This window comes from Entelurus aequoreus, linkage group LG10 (assembly GCF_033978785.1).
Source record: "Entelurus aequoreus isolate RoL-2023_Sb linkage group LG10, RoL_Eaeq_v1.1, whole genome shotgun sequence".
In the NCBI taxonomy this organism is placed as follows: Eukaryota; Metazoa; Chordata; class Actinopteri; order Syngnathiformes; family Syngnathidae; genus Entelurus; species Entelurus aequoreus.
The window spans coordinates 10,519,748-10,532,019 of record NC_084740.1 but is presented as its reverse complement, the minus strand read 5'-3'; the positions used below and the strand labels follow the sequence as shown (position 1 = coordinate 10,532,019).

The 12,272-nt window shown below is 40.4% G+C and overlaps 2 protein-coding genes across 19 annotated transcripts in view; one reads left to right on the top strand and one right to left on the bottom strand.

The window, feature by feature from the left end:
* Nucleotides 1-12,272, bottom strand: part of LOC133658238 (von Willebrand factor A domain-containing protein 5A-like) — a 58,372-nt gene that overhangs the window by 38,783 nt on the left and 7,317 nt on the right. For 13 of the 18 annotated variants that reach the window (XM_062060040.1, XM_062060057.1, XM_062060038.1 and 10 more), the window contains 9 exons: nucleotides 12,002-12,078; nucleotides 11,785-11,886; nucleotides 11,565-11,695; nucleotides 8,446-8,646; nucleotides 7,331-7,451; nucleotides 4,916-5,029; nucleotides 4,670-4,803; nucleotides 4,514-4,602; nucleotides 3,686-3,784 (listed from right to left, as the gene is read on the bottom strand). The gene's annotated coding sequence lies outside the window, so the exon portion shown is untranslated. Of the gene's footprint in view, nucleotides 1-3,685; nucleotides 3,785-4,513; nucleotides 4,603-4,669; nucleotides 6,575-7,330; nucleotides 7,452-8,445; nucleotides 9,127-11,564; nucleotides 11,696-11,784; nucleotides 11,887-12,001; nucleotides 12,079-12,272 lie in introns of those variants that run through there. The other 5 variants (XM_062060039.1, XM_062060042.1, XM_062060048.1 and 2 more) reach the window with 5 other exon arrangements.
* LOC133658241 (sodium- and chloride-dependent GABA transporter 2-like) lies at nucleotides 3,680-12,000 on the top strand. The gene is made up of 13 exons (XM_062060058.1): nucleotides 3,680-3,772; nucleotides 4,145-4,285; nucleotides 4,521-4,608; nucleotides 4,682-4,814; nucleotides 4,886-5,020; nucleotides 5,085-5,188; nucleotides 7,295-7,419; nucleotides 8,300-8,412; nucleotides 8,493-8,630; nucleotides 8,727-8,829; nucleotides 11,085-11,185; nucleotides 11,497-11,667; nucleotides 11,808-12,000. Exons 2-13 carry the CDS (start codon nucleotides 4,186-4,188, stop codon nucleotides 11,904-11,906), a joined length of 1,410 nt encoding a protein of 469 aa, XP_061916042.1. The 5' UTR covers nucleotides 3,680-3,772; nucleotides 4,145-4,185; the 3' UTR covers nucleotides 11,907-12,000.

Below are 12,272 nucleotides of genomic sequence, written 5' to 3'. Positions count from 1 at the left end.
AGCTTTATGAACCTTGGGTTAGGTGAACGGTCTTTTGGGCTGAGTGATTGTGTGTGTTGATCAGGTGTTTGAATTGTATTGGCGTGTTCTATGGAGCTAGGAGCTAGCAGAGGAGCTAGGAGCTAGCATAACAAACACGCAGGTGTTATTATGCAGGATTAATTTGTGGCATATTAAATATAAGCCTGGTTGTGTTGTGGCTAATAGAGTATATATATGTCTTGTGTTTATTTACTGTTGTAGTCATTTCCAGCTGAATATCAGGTACCGTGAGTATGCAGCCTTGGCTGCTAAACATTAGATAACTTGACCGTATGTGCGCGTCACGTACGTAACTTTTTAAAAATATATAAGCTTTATGAACCTTGGGTTAGGTGAACGGTCTTTTGGGCTGAGTGATTGTGTGTGTTGATCAGGTGTTTGAATTGTATTGGCGTGTTCTATGGAGCTAGGAGCTAGCAGAGGAGCTAGGAGCTAGCATAACAAACACGCAGGTGTTTTTATGCAGGATTAATTTGTGGCATGTTAAATATAAGCCTGGTTGTGTTGTGGCTAATAGAGTATATATATGTCTTGTGTTTATTTACTGTTGTAGTCATTCCCAGCTGAATATCAGGTCACCCCCGCCTCTCACAGCATCTTCCCTATCTGAATAGCTTCAACTCCCCACTAGTCCTTCACTTGCACTTTACTCATCCACAAATCTTTCATCCTCGCTCAAATTAATGGGGAAATTGTCGCTTTCTCGGTCCGAATCTCTCTCACTTCATTCGGCCATCATTGTAAACAATAGGGAACTTTGCGTATATGTTCAACTGACTACGTCACGCTACTTCCGGTAGGGGCAAGCCTTTTTTTTATCAGATACCAAAAGTTGCAATCTTTATCGTCGTTGTTCTATACTAAATCCTTTCAGCAAAAATATGGCAATATCGCGAAATGATCAAGTATGACACATAGAATAGATCTGCTATCCCCGTTTAAATAAAAAAAATTCATTTCAGTAGGCCTTTAAGATGATCATTAAAAAGCCTGATTAAAAAGGTGTGTCTTAAGTCTTTTTTTTAATTTTATTTCAACGGTCTTTGCAGTCCTGAGGCACAGGTGAGGGCTACAGTGGCTAAATGCCGCCTCACCGTGGGTCTTTGTTCTGGTATTTGGTAAAGATAGAAGGCCAGTACCAGAGGACTTGCGAGGGTTGGTAAAAGGAGGTCAGATAGATAAGAAGGCGCAAGACTCTGAAGACATTTCAAAATTAAAAATAGAACTTTAAAATCAACCCTGAAGCGGAAGAAAACATTCATGTCCTTGGCCTTCTGTTTTGTTTTTTTATACAGTAAATTCAGAAAATTCAAGAAATTATATTTTGGTGTGTAAATTCAGAGCAGCTGTAGCTTAAAGCTTACATTGGGTGATGGTCTAATACATTTGTTAAAGATTGTACAATTTTATTTAGGTATATATGTAAAAACATATCAAAATTACACACACACACACACACACACACACACACACACACACACACACACACACACACACACACACACACACACACACACACACACACACACACACACACACACAATCACACACATACATATATATATATATAAATAAATGCCTTTCCTCTAAAAAACACATTTTCCTTGCAACTATTTGAAGAAATATGTATATGCTACAGTTAGTGACAAATGTAGCCATACCGTTGTGTCCTTGGGCAAGACACTTCACCCTTGCTCCTGATGATAGGTGCTGGTTAGCGCCTTGCATGGCAGCTCCCGCCATCAGTGTGTGAATGTGTGTGTGAATGGGTGAATGTGGAAATACTGTCAAAGCGCTTTGAGTACCTTGAAGGTAGAAAAGCGCTATACAAGTATAACCGATTTATCATTTATTTATTTACCATACATAAGCAATACTGCGTCTGATTAAGAGCGGGACCGCTAAACAAACGGCCATCACATGAATTGACCAGTGATGGGCAAGCTAATTGGAAAATGTAGTAAGCTAAGCTACAAGTTACTCTCAATAAAATGTAGCTAAGCTACAGGGGACGCTATCCCCGGAGAATTGTAGCAAGCTACACAGCAAAAGTAGCTTGCTACATCAAAGCTACATTTAACAGCATTTATATCTATGGACCCACATGCATAATATCAATGTTAATGTAACAGAGTGTACAAATGGACCCTGCTTAGCTGGGGACACCATACAACTACCTCTAGGGGTCCCCCGCACACCACTCTATGTATTTATTTCGTTTGCCTTTTCTTTGACTCACCTCTATAATGTTATTCATTTTCTCTACCTACAGTAAAAAAACAGCATCTATCTATATCTTGACAAAAAAAATGACTTGAGTGATGTTTGGGAACAGATGGTAATGGTCACATGCAGAAAAACCTTTCATATTTCTTTTGTTCAATAATGTGTGTTCCTAAATTTGTGTTGGATGCCTTAGATAAAGAGAGCAGATATGATTTTGGTTTACAGAGTAAACAAATAAAAACTAAGGTTTTGACCATTGTTTTCTCTGAACGCATACATTTGTCTGAACGACACGCATTTTTGTGGGTTTCCTGCATGTCATCTTCATCACTAAAGGAAAAATTGAATCAACGGGAGAGAATCCCTAATTTTTCAAGTATGTTTCTTTTTCTTTTTTTTGAGTTGTCAGCTTGAAGCGTCGCTCTGTCTCTGACTCCCTCACCGTCATGTGACGAGTGTGTGTCTGTTATGATTTTGCTTACTAGTTTTGATGACCCGCCTTATCTTGCATCTGATTGGCCAGTCCAGAACATTTTGCCCCAACCTTAGCCAATTGTGACTCATCATACGAACACCAACCAATCATCATGGATTTTCTCCGTATATACGGATGTTCTTGGTTATCCAAGTCATTTTATTTTCTCCATATTTTCTTGGCCAGGATTTGCAGGGCATTTTCTCTCTTTGTAGCTTGTAGCTTTGATGTAAGCTACCTACCTACATGGGTCTAAAAGTAGCTAAGCTACAGGAAAAGCTACTCATTAAAAACGTAGCTAAGCTCCCACCTAGCTACTGGAAAATGTAGTTAAGCTATGTAGCTTAGCTACATGTAGATTGTTACTGCGCATCATTGCCAACTACTCGACAAACATGCTAGAATATTGAGTTTGTAGCCAATTGCGGAACTTTTTTTGATTTTTGTGGGTTTTAACATTACATAGAGGTGTAACCATGACTTGCAGCTGTATTGTACGAAACGTCGCAGTTCATTCTCAACTTGGAGATAATTTACATTTCTAGTGGGAACTGATTAACTGTTTGGTAGGTTGCTCATTAAGTGACAAAGTCATCAACACGCATGCAAGTAAACCTTAACACACAGTGTGGACACTTGTATTCACGTTAAGATTTTTGGGAATGTGGAGGAAAAAGCGTGGGACGAAACGAAGCCAAAATGAGGTGGAGGAAAGAGGACACTGGGGCAGCAAGGTGGAGTTCCTCCTGGCTGTTGCCGGCAACATAGTTGGCTTAGGCAACGTGTGGAGGTTTCCTTACTTGTGCTACAAAAACGGCGGTGGTAAGCCTCCCGCAGAGCATCTTCCCTTCTAAGTGTTGTACATTTTGCATATCAGTATTTGTTAACATTCAGGTGCATTCCTGGTGCCCTATCTGGTGTTTGTGGTGACGTGTGGCGTACCGCTCTTCCTTTTGGAAACTGCCGTAGGCCAGTACTCCCAAGAGGGTGGGATCACATGCTGGAGGAAGCTGTGTCCACTGGCTGAAGGTGTGTAACACTCTGAAAGACAAACCACACATCAAAACTTACTTGTGTCTTTTTCCATCTGTTACGGCATTTCACTATGAGGTCACATCACTGTTAAGTGTGTGATAGCAGTGACACATTACCAACCTTCTGCCAGTCAAACAAAAACACTTGAAATGCTCGGTCAAGGCAAACATTGACAGCACATCCTCTCTAACATCGAATCTAAAGCAAAAATTAAGTGTTTATCTTCATGCACCCATCGGAACACTTATGTACACTTGCATGACCTATTGAAATCCAACCCAAAGGCTAAAATTTAAATATTGCATTTCTAAATTAAAGTACTGTAATGTATTACATTGTATTTCAAATATTGTGTGTGTGTGCCAGGTATTGGATATGGAGGTCAGCTGATCCTGCTCTACAGTTGCATGACTTACATCATTATTCTGTCCTGGGCTCTCTTCTACCTGCTGTTTTCCTTTAACTCCCAACTGCCCTGGAGCACATGTGACAACTACTGGAACACAGGTGAGGGCATATACTAGCTTAGTTTAAAGGCTTTTTTTTTTATACCAGCATGGCAGTTGTAGTCTGCATCGGCGTAGAACTGAACTACGCCATACTCTGAGCTGTTGCTAACACTACAGTTAATAACACATTATTAAAAATATATTTGATTCTATTAAGCCCAGTAAAACAAAAGATACAAAAAGAAAACTGTCACAGATACTCAGACTCAATAACTTGTCTTGTTACCCATTAGTGGATTGTGTAGACTTCACAACAAGAAATCACACACTGGAGGGCAGCAACCACACCAACGGAACTTCAGCAGCAACAGAATTCTGGGAGTATAAACAATAAATACATTAATAAATAGCATCCAAATGCATATTTTCCCATAAAACATACATTTATTTATAGACGTAGGGTGTTGAACATCTCAGGGGGCATTGAGGAGATCGGCAGCATCAGGTGGGAGGTGCTGCTGTGCCTCATCGCCATGTGGATCATATGTTACTTCTGCATCTGGAAAGGCGTTAAATCTACCGGAAAGGTAAAGTCTTGAAAAATGGCAGCAAGTGTGTGATACCTCATTTAAAAGCATGTAACTACTATCCTTTCCAGGTGGTGTATTTCACCGCCACCTTCCCTTACATCATGCTGCTCATCCTGTTGATCCGTGGACTCACTCTTCCCGGGGCCAGACAAGGAGTGGTGTTCTATCTTCTTCCAGAACCGTCGCGACTCACAGACCCTCAGGTATAGGCGCTGTTACGCGCGGTGGTGGGAACACAATGCAAAACACACTCATTTGTGTTGACAGGTGTGGATGGAAGCTGGCGCCCAGATCTTCTTCTCATACAGCATTGGTGTGGGCACGCTCACTGTACTGGGCAGCTATAACCCTTACAGCAACAACTGCTATAAGTAAGTGTCAACAGGAAGCAAATGTATTTATCATTACTTCATATGTGTTTTTGTTTTTTAAAGACAAAGCTTTGTGTCGTTATTATTGGCTGATGTCGACATTTTTGACTTTTTCTCATCATGCTTCTTGCTGTTTTCCCAACTTTTGCTGTTTTATTTTGTTTTGTTTTATTGTGCCTAGGTCCAAAGACAAAAAAGTCACGGGCCACACATGGCCCCTGCGGTGAACTTTGGGCACCCCAGCTGTAGAAGCTAACTGTTTATGGCCACTATAGTCTTAGTATATTGGTTCATCCTATGGTCACATATGGGACGAGTTACATGGTTGTCTTATGTCAGCAGTGAAAGTAGTAAAATCAGCTGTTCACCTGGCGGGTTTTTCCTTTGTGATAAAGAGGGGATAAAAGGGGAAGTCCTTCTTTAGCTGCCGACTTGTTTTATTATATATTATACTGCCTTTGCACATTCTATGCAAAATAAATCAACACAAAATTTGTACTTTAGAGCAATGTTAACAGACCCTATATGTTAGCTTCATGCGAGCGATGATGGTCGTGGTTGAGGACAGTTGTTTGTTGGATGCTAGAAAATGTCCGATGCGTTGCAACAATCAGCCTTAATACATTGTTGCAGCTCAATGATTTTTGTGCACATCATGCAAATTGCGTTTAATAGACGAGTGGTTATAGTGTGCGGCCGCGCTTGGGGGGTGTGGCGGCGGTGTCGAGGCTGAAGAGAAGAGGCGAGGCGTGCGGGTGTGTTCAGGGGTTAAAATGTGTGCCTGCTGGTGGGTCTATTAGTCATTTTTAGTTTTGGTTTGTTCCTGATGTCATATTAATACTTTTTCTTTCTAAAATTTTCGTGATCGACGGGTTGTTCTTTAAGAAGAACTTAACTTCAACATAGTCTACTCAGTGGCCTAGTGGTTAGAGTGTCCGCCCTGAGTATGAAACCCCGGCCGAGTCATACCAAAGACTATAAAAATGGGACCCATTACCTCCCTGCTTGGCACTCAGCATCAAGTGTTGGAATTGGGGGTTAAATCACCAAAAATGATTCCTGGGCGCGGCACCGCTTCTGCCCACTGCTCCCCTCATATCCCAGGGGGTGAACAAGGGAATGGGTCAAATCCAGGGGACAAATTTCACCACACCTAGTGTGTGTGTGTGACAATCATTGGTACTTTAACTTTTTTAACAACCATATGTAACGGGGGCCAGCCAGTGTGGCTCCGCCAAGTGTTCGTTAGTAAACCTTCCTACCTGACAACTTCATGAGTAGAGCTGGCTGCTGTTCTGCCAGCTCGGGGCTTTTAGCCCTAGGGTCATCACACTTGCCTCTTCTACGAACGACCAGCATCCGTGTCCCCGTGCGGAATGGGATAAAGGCATGGGGCCGAACTAACTGGGTTACAAATATGTAAAATTTTGGTTTCATTATTTGGGAAATATTAGAAACACTTAATAAAAAATAAGTATGAAGCCATGTAGTTCAACACCACTGCAAACTACAATAAACATGTATTGTTTAGTAATATTATGCAAAAGGGACTTGTCACAACAGAATGAGTGGAGAAAATCTCCATTCAATTTCATTAGAACCTTAGTGGGCAATTTTTTTAAATGATGAACACATCCAATAAAGTAAAATGTTTATTAAATACAGTTGCACTTGAAATGATACAGCCCCCATTATATAATACATAAAAGCCTTCAATATTTTTTGGAGTAACTTTTTGTAAGATGAGTAAAGCTACTGTATTTTAATTGTATAAACTTTTGCAATTGTATAATCTTTGCAAGTAAATCGACAGTGAGTGCAACTGTATTTTTTCAGTATAGTTCATGTGCATATTTATATTTTTGTACGTTTTACGACATTTAGACAAATACAAGTAATGCACAGTATTATAGTACAAATAAAAAATTGACTTAATTGAGCTGCATATGTCAGTTAGAAATGGACCGATTTATTCCCAATTTGTCAGGATTAGTTTTAACATCATTCACTCACTTATTTTAACTGTGCACCAGAAGCACAAAGTCTAAAGAGTGTGATGGACCAAGTTGTACCAAAAGTTTAAAAAAGTCAATTTGTGTGTTGCAGAGACTGTTTGTGGCTGTGTTTACTGAACAGTCTTACCAGTGTGGTGGCTGGTTTTGCAGTCTTCTCTGTGCTGGGGTTCATGGCTCATGAGCAGGGAGTTCCCATTGCAGAAGTAGCAGAGTCTGGTAAACTTTAAACCTTCTTAAAATGGCACCTGCTGTTGAAAAAAAGAGCGAGATTAAGCTCAGAGATAACATACGGGTTTCAAACACAGTAACAGAGTTTGCAATAAATTTGAAAGATTTGTAAAAATGTCTGCTGCCATCTTGAGGACATCCACTCACATGACATGCACAGGTGTCATGAAACTTTTTTTCTGTAGTTAGTGTCATTACTAATGATAATAACTGCACAATTACATATCTTCCACAGTTAGTTGTGTTTATCTAATTAGTTATATGAACGTTTTCTTAACCAGTTAATATCAAACAAAATGAAAAATACTATGAACACAATCAATGGACACCAACATTTGAGCAACTGTAGGCTTATTATGCAAATATATAATACGTATATAATTAGCCAATCACACTTTAGCAACTCTGTGTATTTTGGCATGCAAGTATGAATAAATAGAGTTACAATTTAAATAGGCTCACCAAAATGTAATAATGTAGGAGCTCAACTGGTTGCACTATCTGGTTAGCAAGCGTATGGTAACATGGGGATTGCCATTTTGTCTCATTTGACTCAGGCCAGAAGGTGCTGTTGTTTCACATAATAAAATTACATTTGAAGAAGCTCTCTAATTGACCATTTGAAAGCTTGTTTCTTGTTCCATTTAATTAATAAAAAAGCTAACTATAGAAGAACACAAACTATGTGTTGCCTTCATTGTGTGACAAGACAAAATGGCAGCCAGTATAGCGTCAATCCTGAAGATGATAAAAACATAATGTTAGTGCCATTGTTCCACTTTAAATCTTCCATTGAGTACAATTCAAGCATGTTAGGAAATGGTTGAAATGTCCTATATTGATAGTGACAGTGCAGTGTTCTTTCCAGGTCCAGGCTTGGCATTCATCGCTTATCCTCAGGCGGTAGCCATGATGCCGTTGCCTCAACTGTGGTCCATCTGCTTCTTCTTCATGATCATTCTTCTGGGCTTAGACACACAAGTATAGGCTTATTGTCATTCTGAAACTACTTACCTATGGAACGTCCCTCATGGCTTGATCTTTTCTTTTTCTGTATAAAGTTTGTTGCCATGGAAGTAGTGATCACGTCAGTGGTGGACATGTTTCCCGCAGTGATGCGCCAGGCGGGCAGGCGGGAACGTTTCCTTCTCCTCTTTTGCCTCACATGTTTCTTGTCCCAGCTCATCATGATCACAGATGTGGGGATACATACTCCTTAAACATATATGCACAATTAAATGAAAAACAAACTAATAAGATAAAAAATTTATAATTTCCCCTGCTCTCATTCTCAGGGAGGAATGTACATCTTTCAGGTGTTTGACTATTACGCCTGCAATGGAGCCTGCATTCTCTTTCTCAGTGGGTTTGAAACCTTGGCAATAGGCTGGATATTTGGTAGGTATGCTGATGCAGGTAATTACTGTTAAAAGGTCCCTTCTACTATTTTGCAAAAAATATTTTTCAGTGATGTTCAAACACAGATCCAAAACTTGAGAAATACATGATGCCTGGGCCACACTTTGGACAACCCTGATTTTTAAAACTATCACTGGGTTGAGTGCGCGAATTGACGTCCACTCATTGAGAAACTACAACTACAACTCTCAAAACGTTTTAGCTTGCGAGCAAACAATAGTAATTAAAGAGAGAAGGAGTGTTAATGCAGTTCGAACACATCAACCTGTTATAACACCTATTTTTATTACAAAAGTTGATCCAAAGTTGGAGATGGCAGAGGTGGGCTATACACTCTCTGAACAAATATTCTACAAACTTTACTTTATTACGGAGGTTTACGTCACCTTAGGCAAGAGGGTTTTTGTTGGACAATCCAAAGAATAACCGACCCCTCTCAGTCTTATATGACCCTCAAGCAACTGGAACGTCTTCTCCTGGTCCAGCTGGAATCAGTCATGGACTCCCAACTTTCAGACGAAATAGCAGGATTCTGTCCTGGACGCAGTACTGTTCACCAAATTGCGAAACTCACAAACGACATAGAAGACAGCTTTGAGAAACGCAGCAAGGCAAATGTAATCCTGGTAGACCAAACTGCAGCCTATGACATTGTAGTTGAAGTGTCATCCAGAAACAACCTCCTTCGCCAGCGAGCAGGGGCATCTTGCGGAGTCAACACATCCACTGTACAACGCTGCAGAGTATGCTGCTCCAGGAGTGTGCACATACATGCTTACATGCATTATACACGCATGTATAATGCATGGTAATACATGCTTAACACCACACTCAATGACACACGGAGGCATAGATATAGTAACGTGACTACTGTCTGTAGTTTAAAATAGGCGACAGATGTGCCACCATATTACCCTAGATTCCAGTCAGCTATGAACAATAGGATGCCGCTGTATATAAGCTGTACTTTGTTTATTTAGACAGCATTTTACATATTATCATTACACCTTACATAAACATTATTATCAAATGTATTACAGCCAGTTTGTGAGTTTTTTTCTGACTGTAAGTTTACTATAGGGTGAAAAGTTTGGAACTTAACAAGTAAGTTGCAGCTGCAGGTAGGCACAGACGAAGACAAAGAACACTAAAAAGTTTTCCCCATAGATATCTGACTGAGCGATGTCTGGGGTAAAATGGCGGCCGCTAATCTTGTTGTTACCTGATCTAGTGCCGGTCTATATATATATATATATGATGTCTATGCATTGAGGCTGCCTACGGCCTACTCGGTCAGAGTTTCTGCCTGTTTTAGCTGGCATCGCACCCGCAGCCTTGCGCAGAGAGCATTTGTGAAGTGAGCCTCACTTGATTGAAGACATCCTCTACACAACCTTGGCCAGTTCTCCAAACTTGACTGCCAACACCTACCTTCCCACCGCCTCACAGCGTTTTTTTGCAGCTCTGACTGTAACATCTACAAAGCCTGGAGAGCTCGCAGGCGGGAAATCCAATGCCCTACTCAACTTATTGTCCACCTGAACACTATGTGGCCACCTGGCGCCAAACTACTACAACACTTACAATTACAATATGATACGCTGGGGGCTGCGCTCATCAGCAGACTGTATCTGTGGACCTATCGACCAGACCGCACAGCACATCATATTTGAATGCCCCATTCATTAACTCAACCATACACCTGACCAACCCCAACTCGGATACAATATGCTGGTTGCGAGGACCGAATTAAGCTGTGTTAATGTCTCACGCGCAAGACTCAAATAAAACTAAAACTGGCAAAAAGCAACAAAATGCATACCAGAGAGCAGTGAAGCATTATAGGTGTAGTTAAGAGTCAAAATATGTGCCGAGTAAGGAAAATGTGTACATGCTGGCAGGTCTTCAATCCACGTGCAGATACTTTGTCAAGTTTCTCCATTGATGTGCTGTACATACAAACCTAGGACTGTTTCTGTTGTGTATTAGGTTGGTTGACATAGGAGTTACTAGTGATCTTACACTTGATCTTAGATCACTACCCATTTGTGAATATTTAATTAAATACTCATTTTGGTATCGCTTTAATCTCACTATAATAGTCCACAAACAATTTGTTTTCCTATTTAGGTTTGTGCTTGTGGTAGTAATGACATGTTAGCAGTGGTAGTTCCAATATGGGCTCATCTGTGTACCGTATGTGCGTGATGTTACAAAACGACTTCTCTGTACAGGAGCAGAGCGGCTATATGCCATCATCGCGGATATGACGGGCGAACGTGCTAATCCTTTCTTCAGAATCTGCTGGCTCTACCTCACACCCATTGTTTCACTGGTGAGTATATAGAAGCACATTTCAATGCACAAAATAATATTTTAGTACAAAAGCTCTGTCTAAAAAAAACAGAGGCATTTCTTTTTTGGCAGTTAAAATATCAACATGTGCTTGATTTTGACAAACATGCCATATTTTCAAAGGGTTGACAAATGTGTAATTCACTACTATCCCCACTAGGTAGATCATGTGATGTCATGAGGGATTCATTATGGCTATCTACGAGCATGCATTAGTTTCCATTGTAAATACTTTTAAAATCATATATTCAGGTGTACCCTCAGGTATAACATACTTTTTTGTTTCCCCAGGGGTCCTTTCTATGTTCACTTGTTGAGTATCAGCCCTTGACCTTTAATCGCTGGTATGTGTACCCTACCTGGGCCTACGTAATGGGCTGGATCATGGCCCTCTCCTCCATCCTGTTGGTGCCAGGCTGGGCACTGTACAAGCTGAGCACCGCCACTGGAAACCTTAGTCAGGTGGGGCAAGGCTGCATTTGACAATACCCTGTGAAAGATTTACAGTATCAATGATAAAATGACACAGTGACTATTTTGCATCCTTCTGTAAAGAATAGTTGGAAGATTTGAGCTCACTTTGATTTGTGTCCACTTGTTAGCGTCTCCATAAACTGTGCTGGCCCGAGCAGCCTAACCACTCACTGACCAGAAAGGAAGAGACGGCACTGCAACCCATCACTGGGGAGGATCTCATATGAGTCACAGACAAAAACACAAGGGAGACAAGCACTGGACATCAGCCTATTGTTTATATTATCTATACATGCCATCAATGTAAAGTTCATTATCTTACCCATGCCTGACATATGTGCTAAGGAAGTCATTTAAATTTTCGGTGAACATGTGAGTTAGTCTATTCCAATTTAATCCCTGGAAAAAAGCAGTTCATGAACAATTAGGATATTTGCAATTTTACATTGGATGTATGACGAACAAAATGTGAAATAAAACTATCGCTTGCACTCACACAAAGTAATGGAGAACATTTTCTTCAACTTTTTAATAATACTATAGTTTTAATGTATTCTTTATAAACGTGGAACAATGACTTGCAGCTGCATTGT

Bases quoted from the DNA above. Each gene is read 5' to 3' on its own strand.
- LOC133658241 (XM_062060058.1), top strand. From the start codon at position 4,186: ATGACTTACATCATTATTCTGTCCTGGGCTCTCTTCTACCTGCTGTTT. The intron at 7,420-8,299 runs GTAAACTTTAAA...TGTTCTTTCCAG, and splicing joins TGCAGAAGTAGCAGAGTCTG to GTCCAGGCTTGGCATTCATC. The intron at 11,186-11,496 runs GTGAGTATATAG...TTGTTTCCCCAG, and splicing joins TCACACCCATTGTTTCACTG to GGGTCCTTTCTATGTTCACT.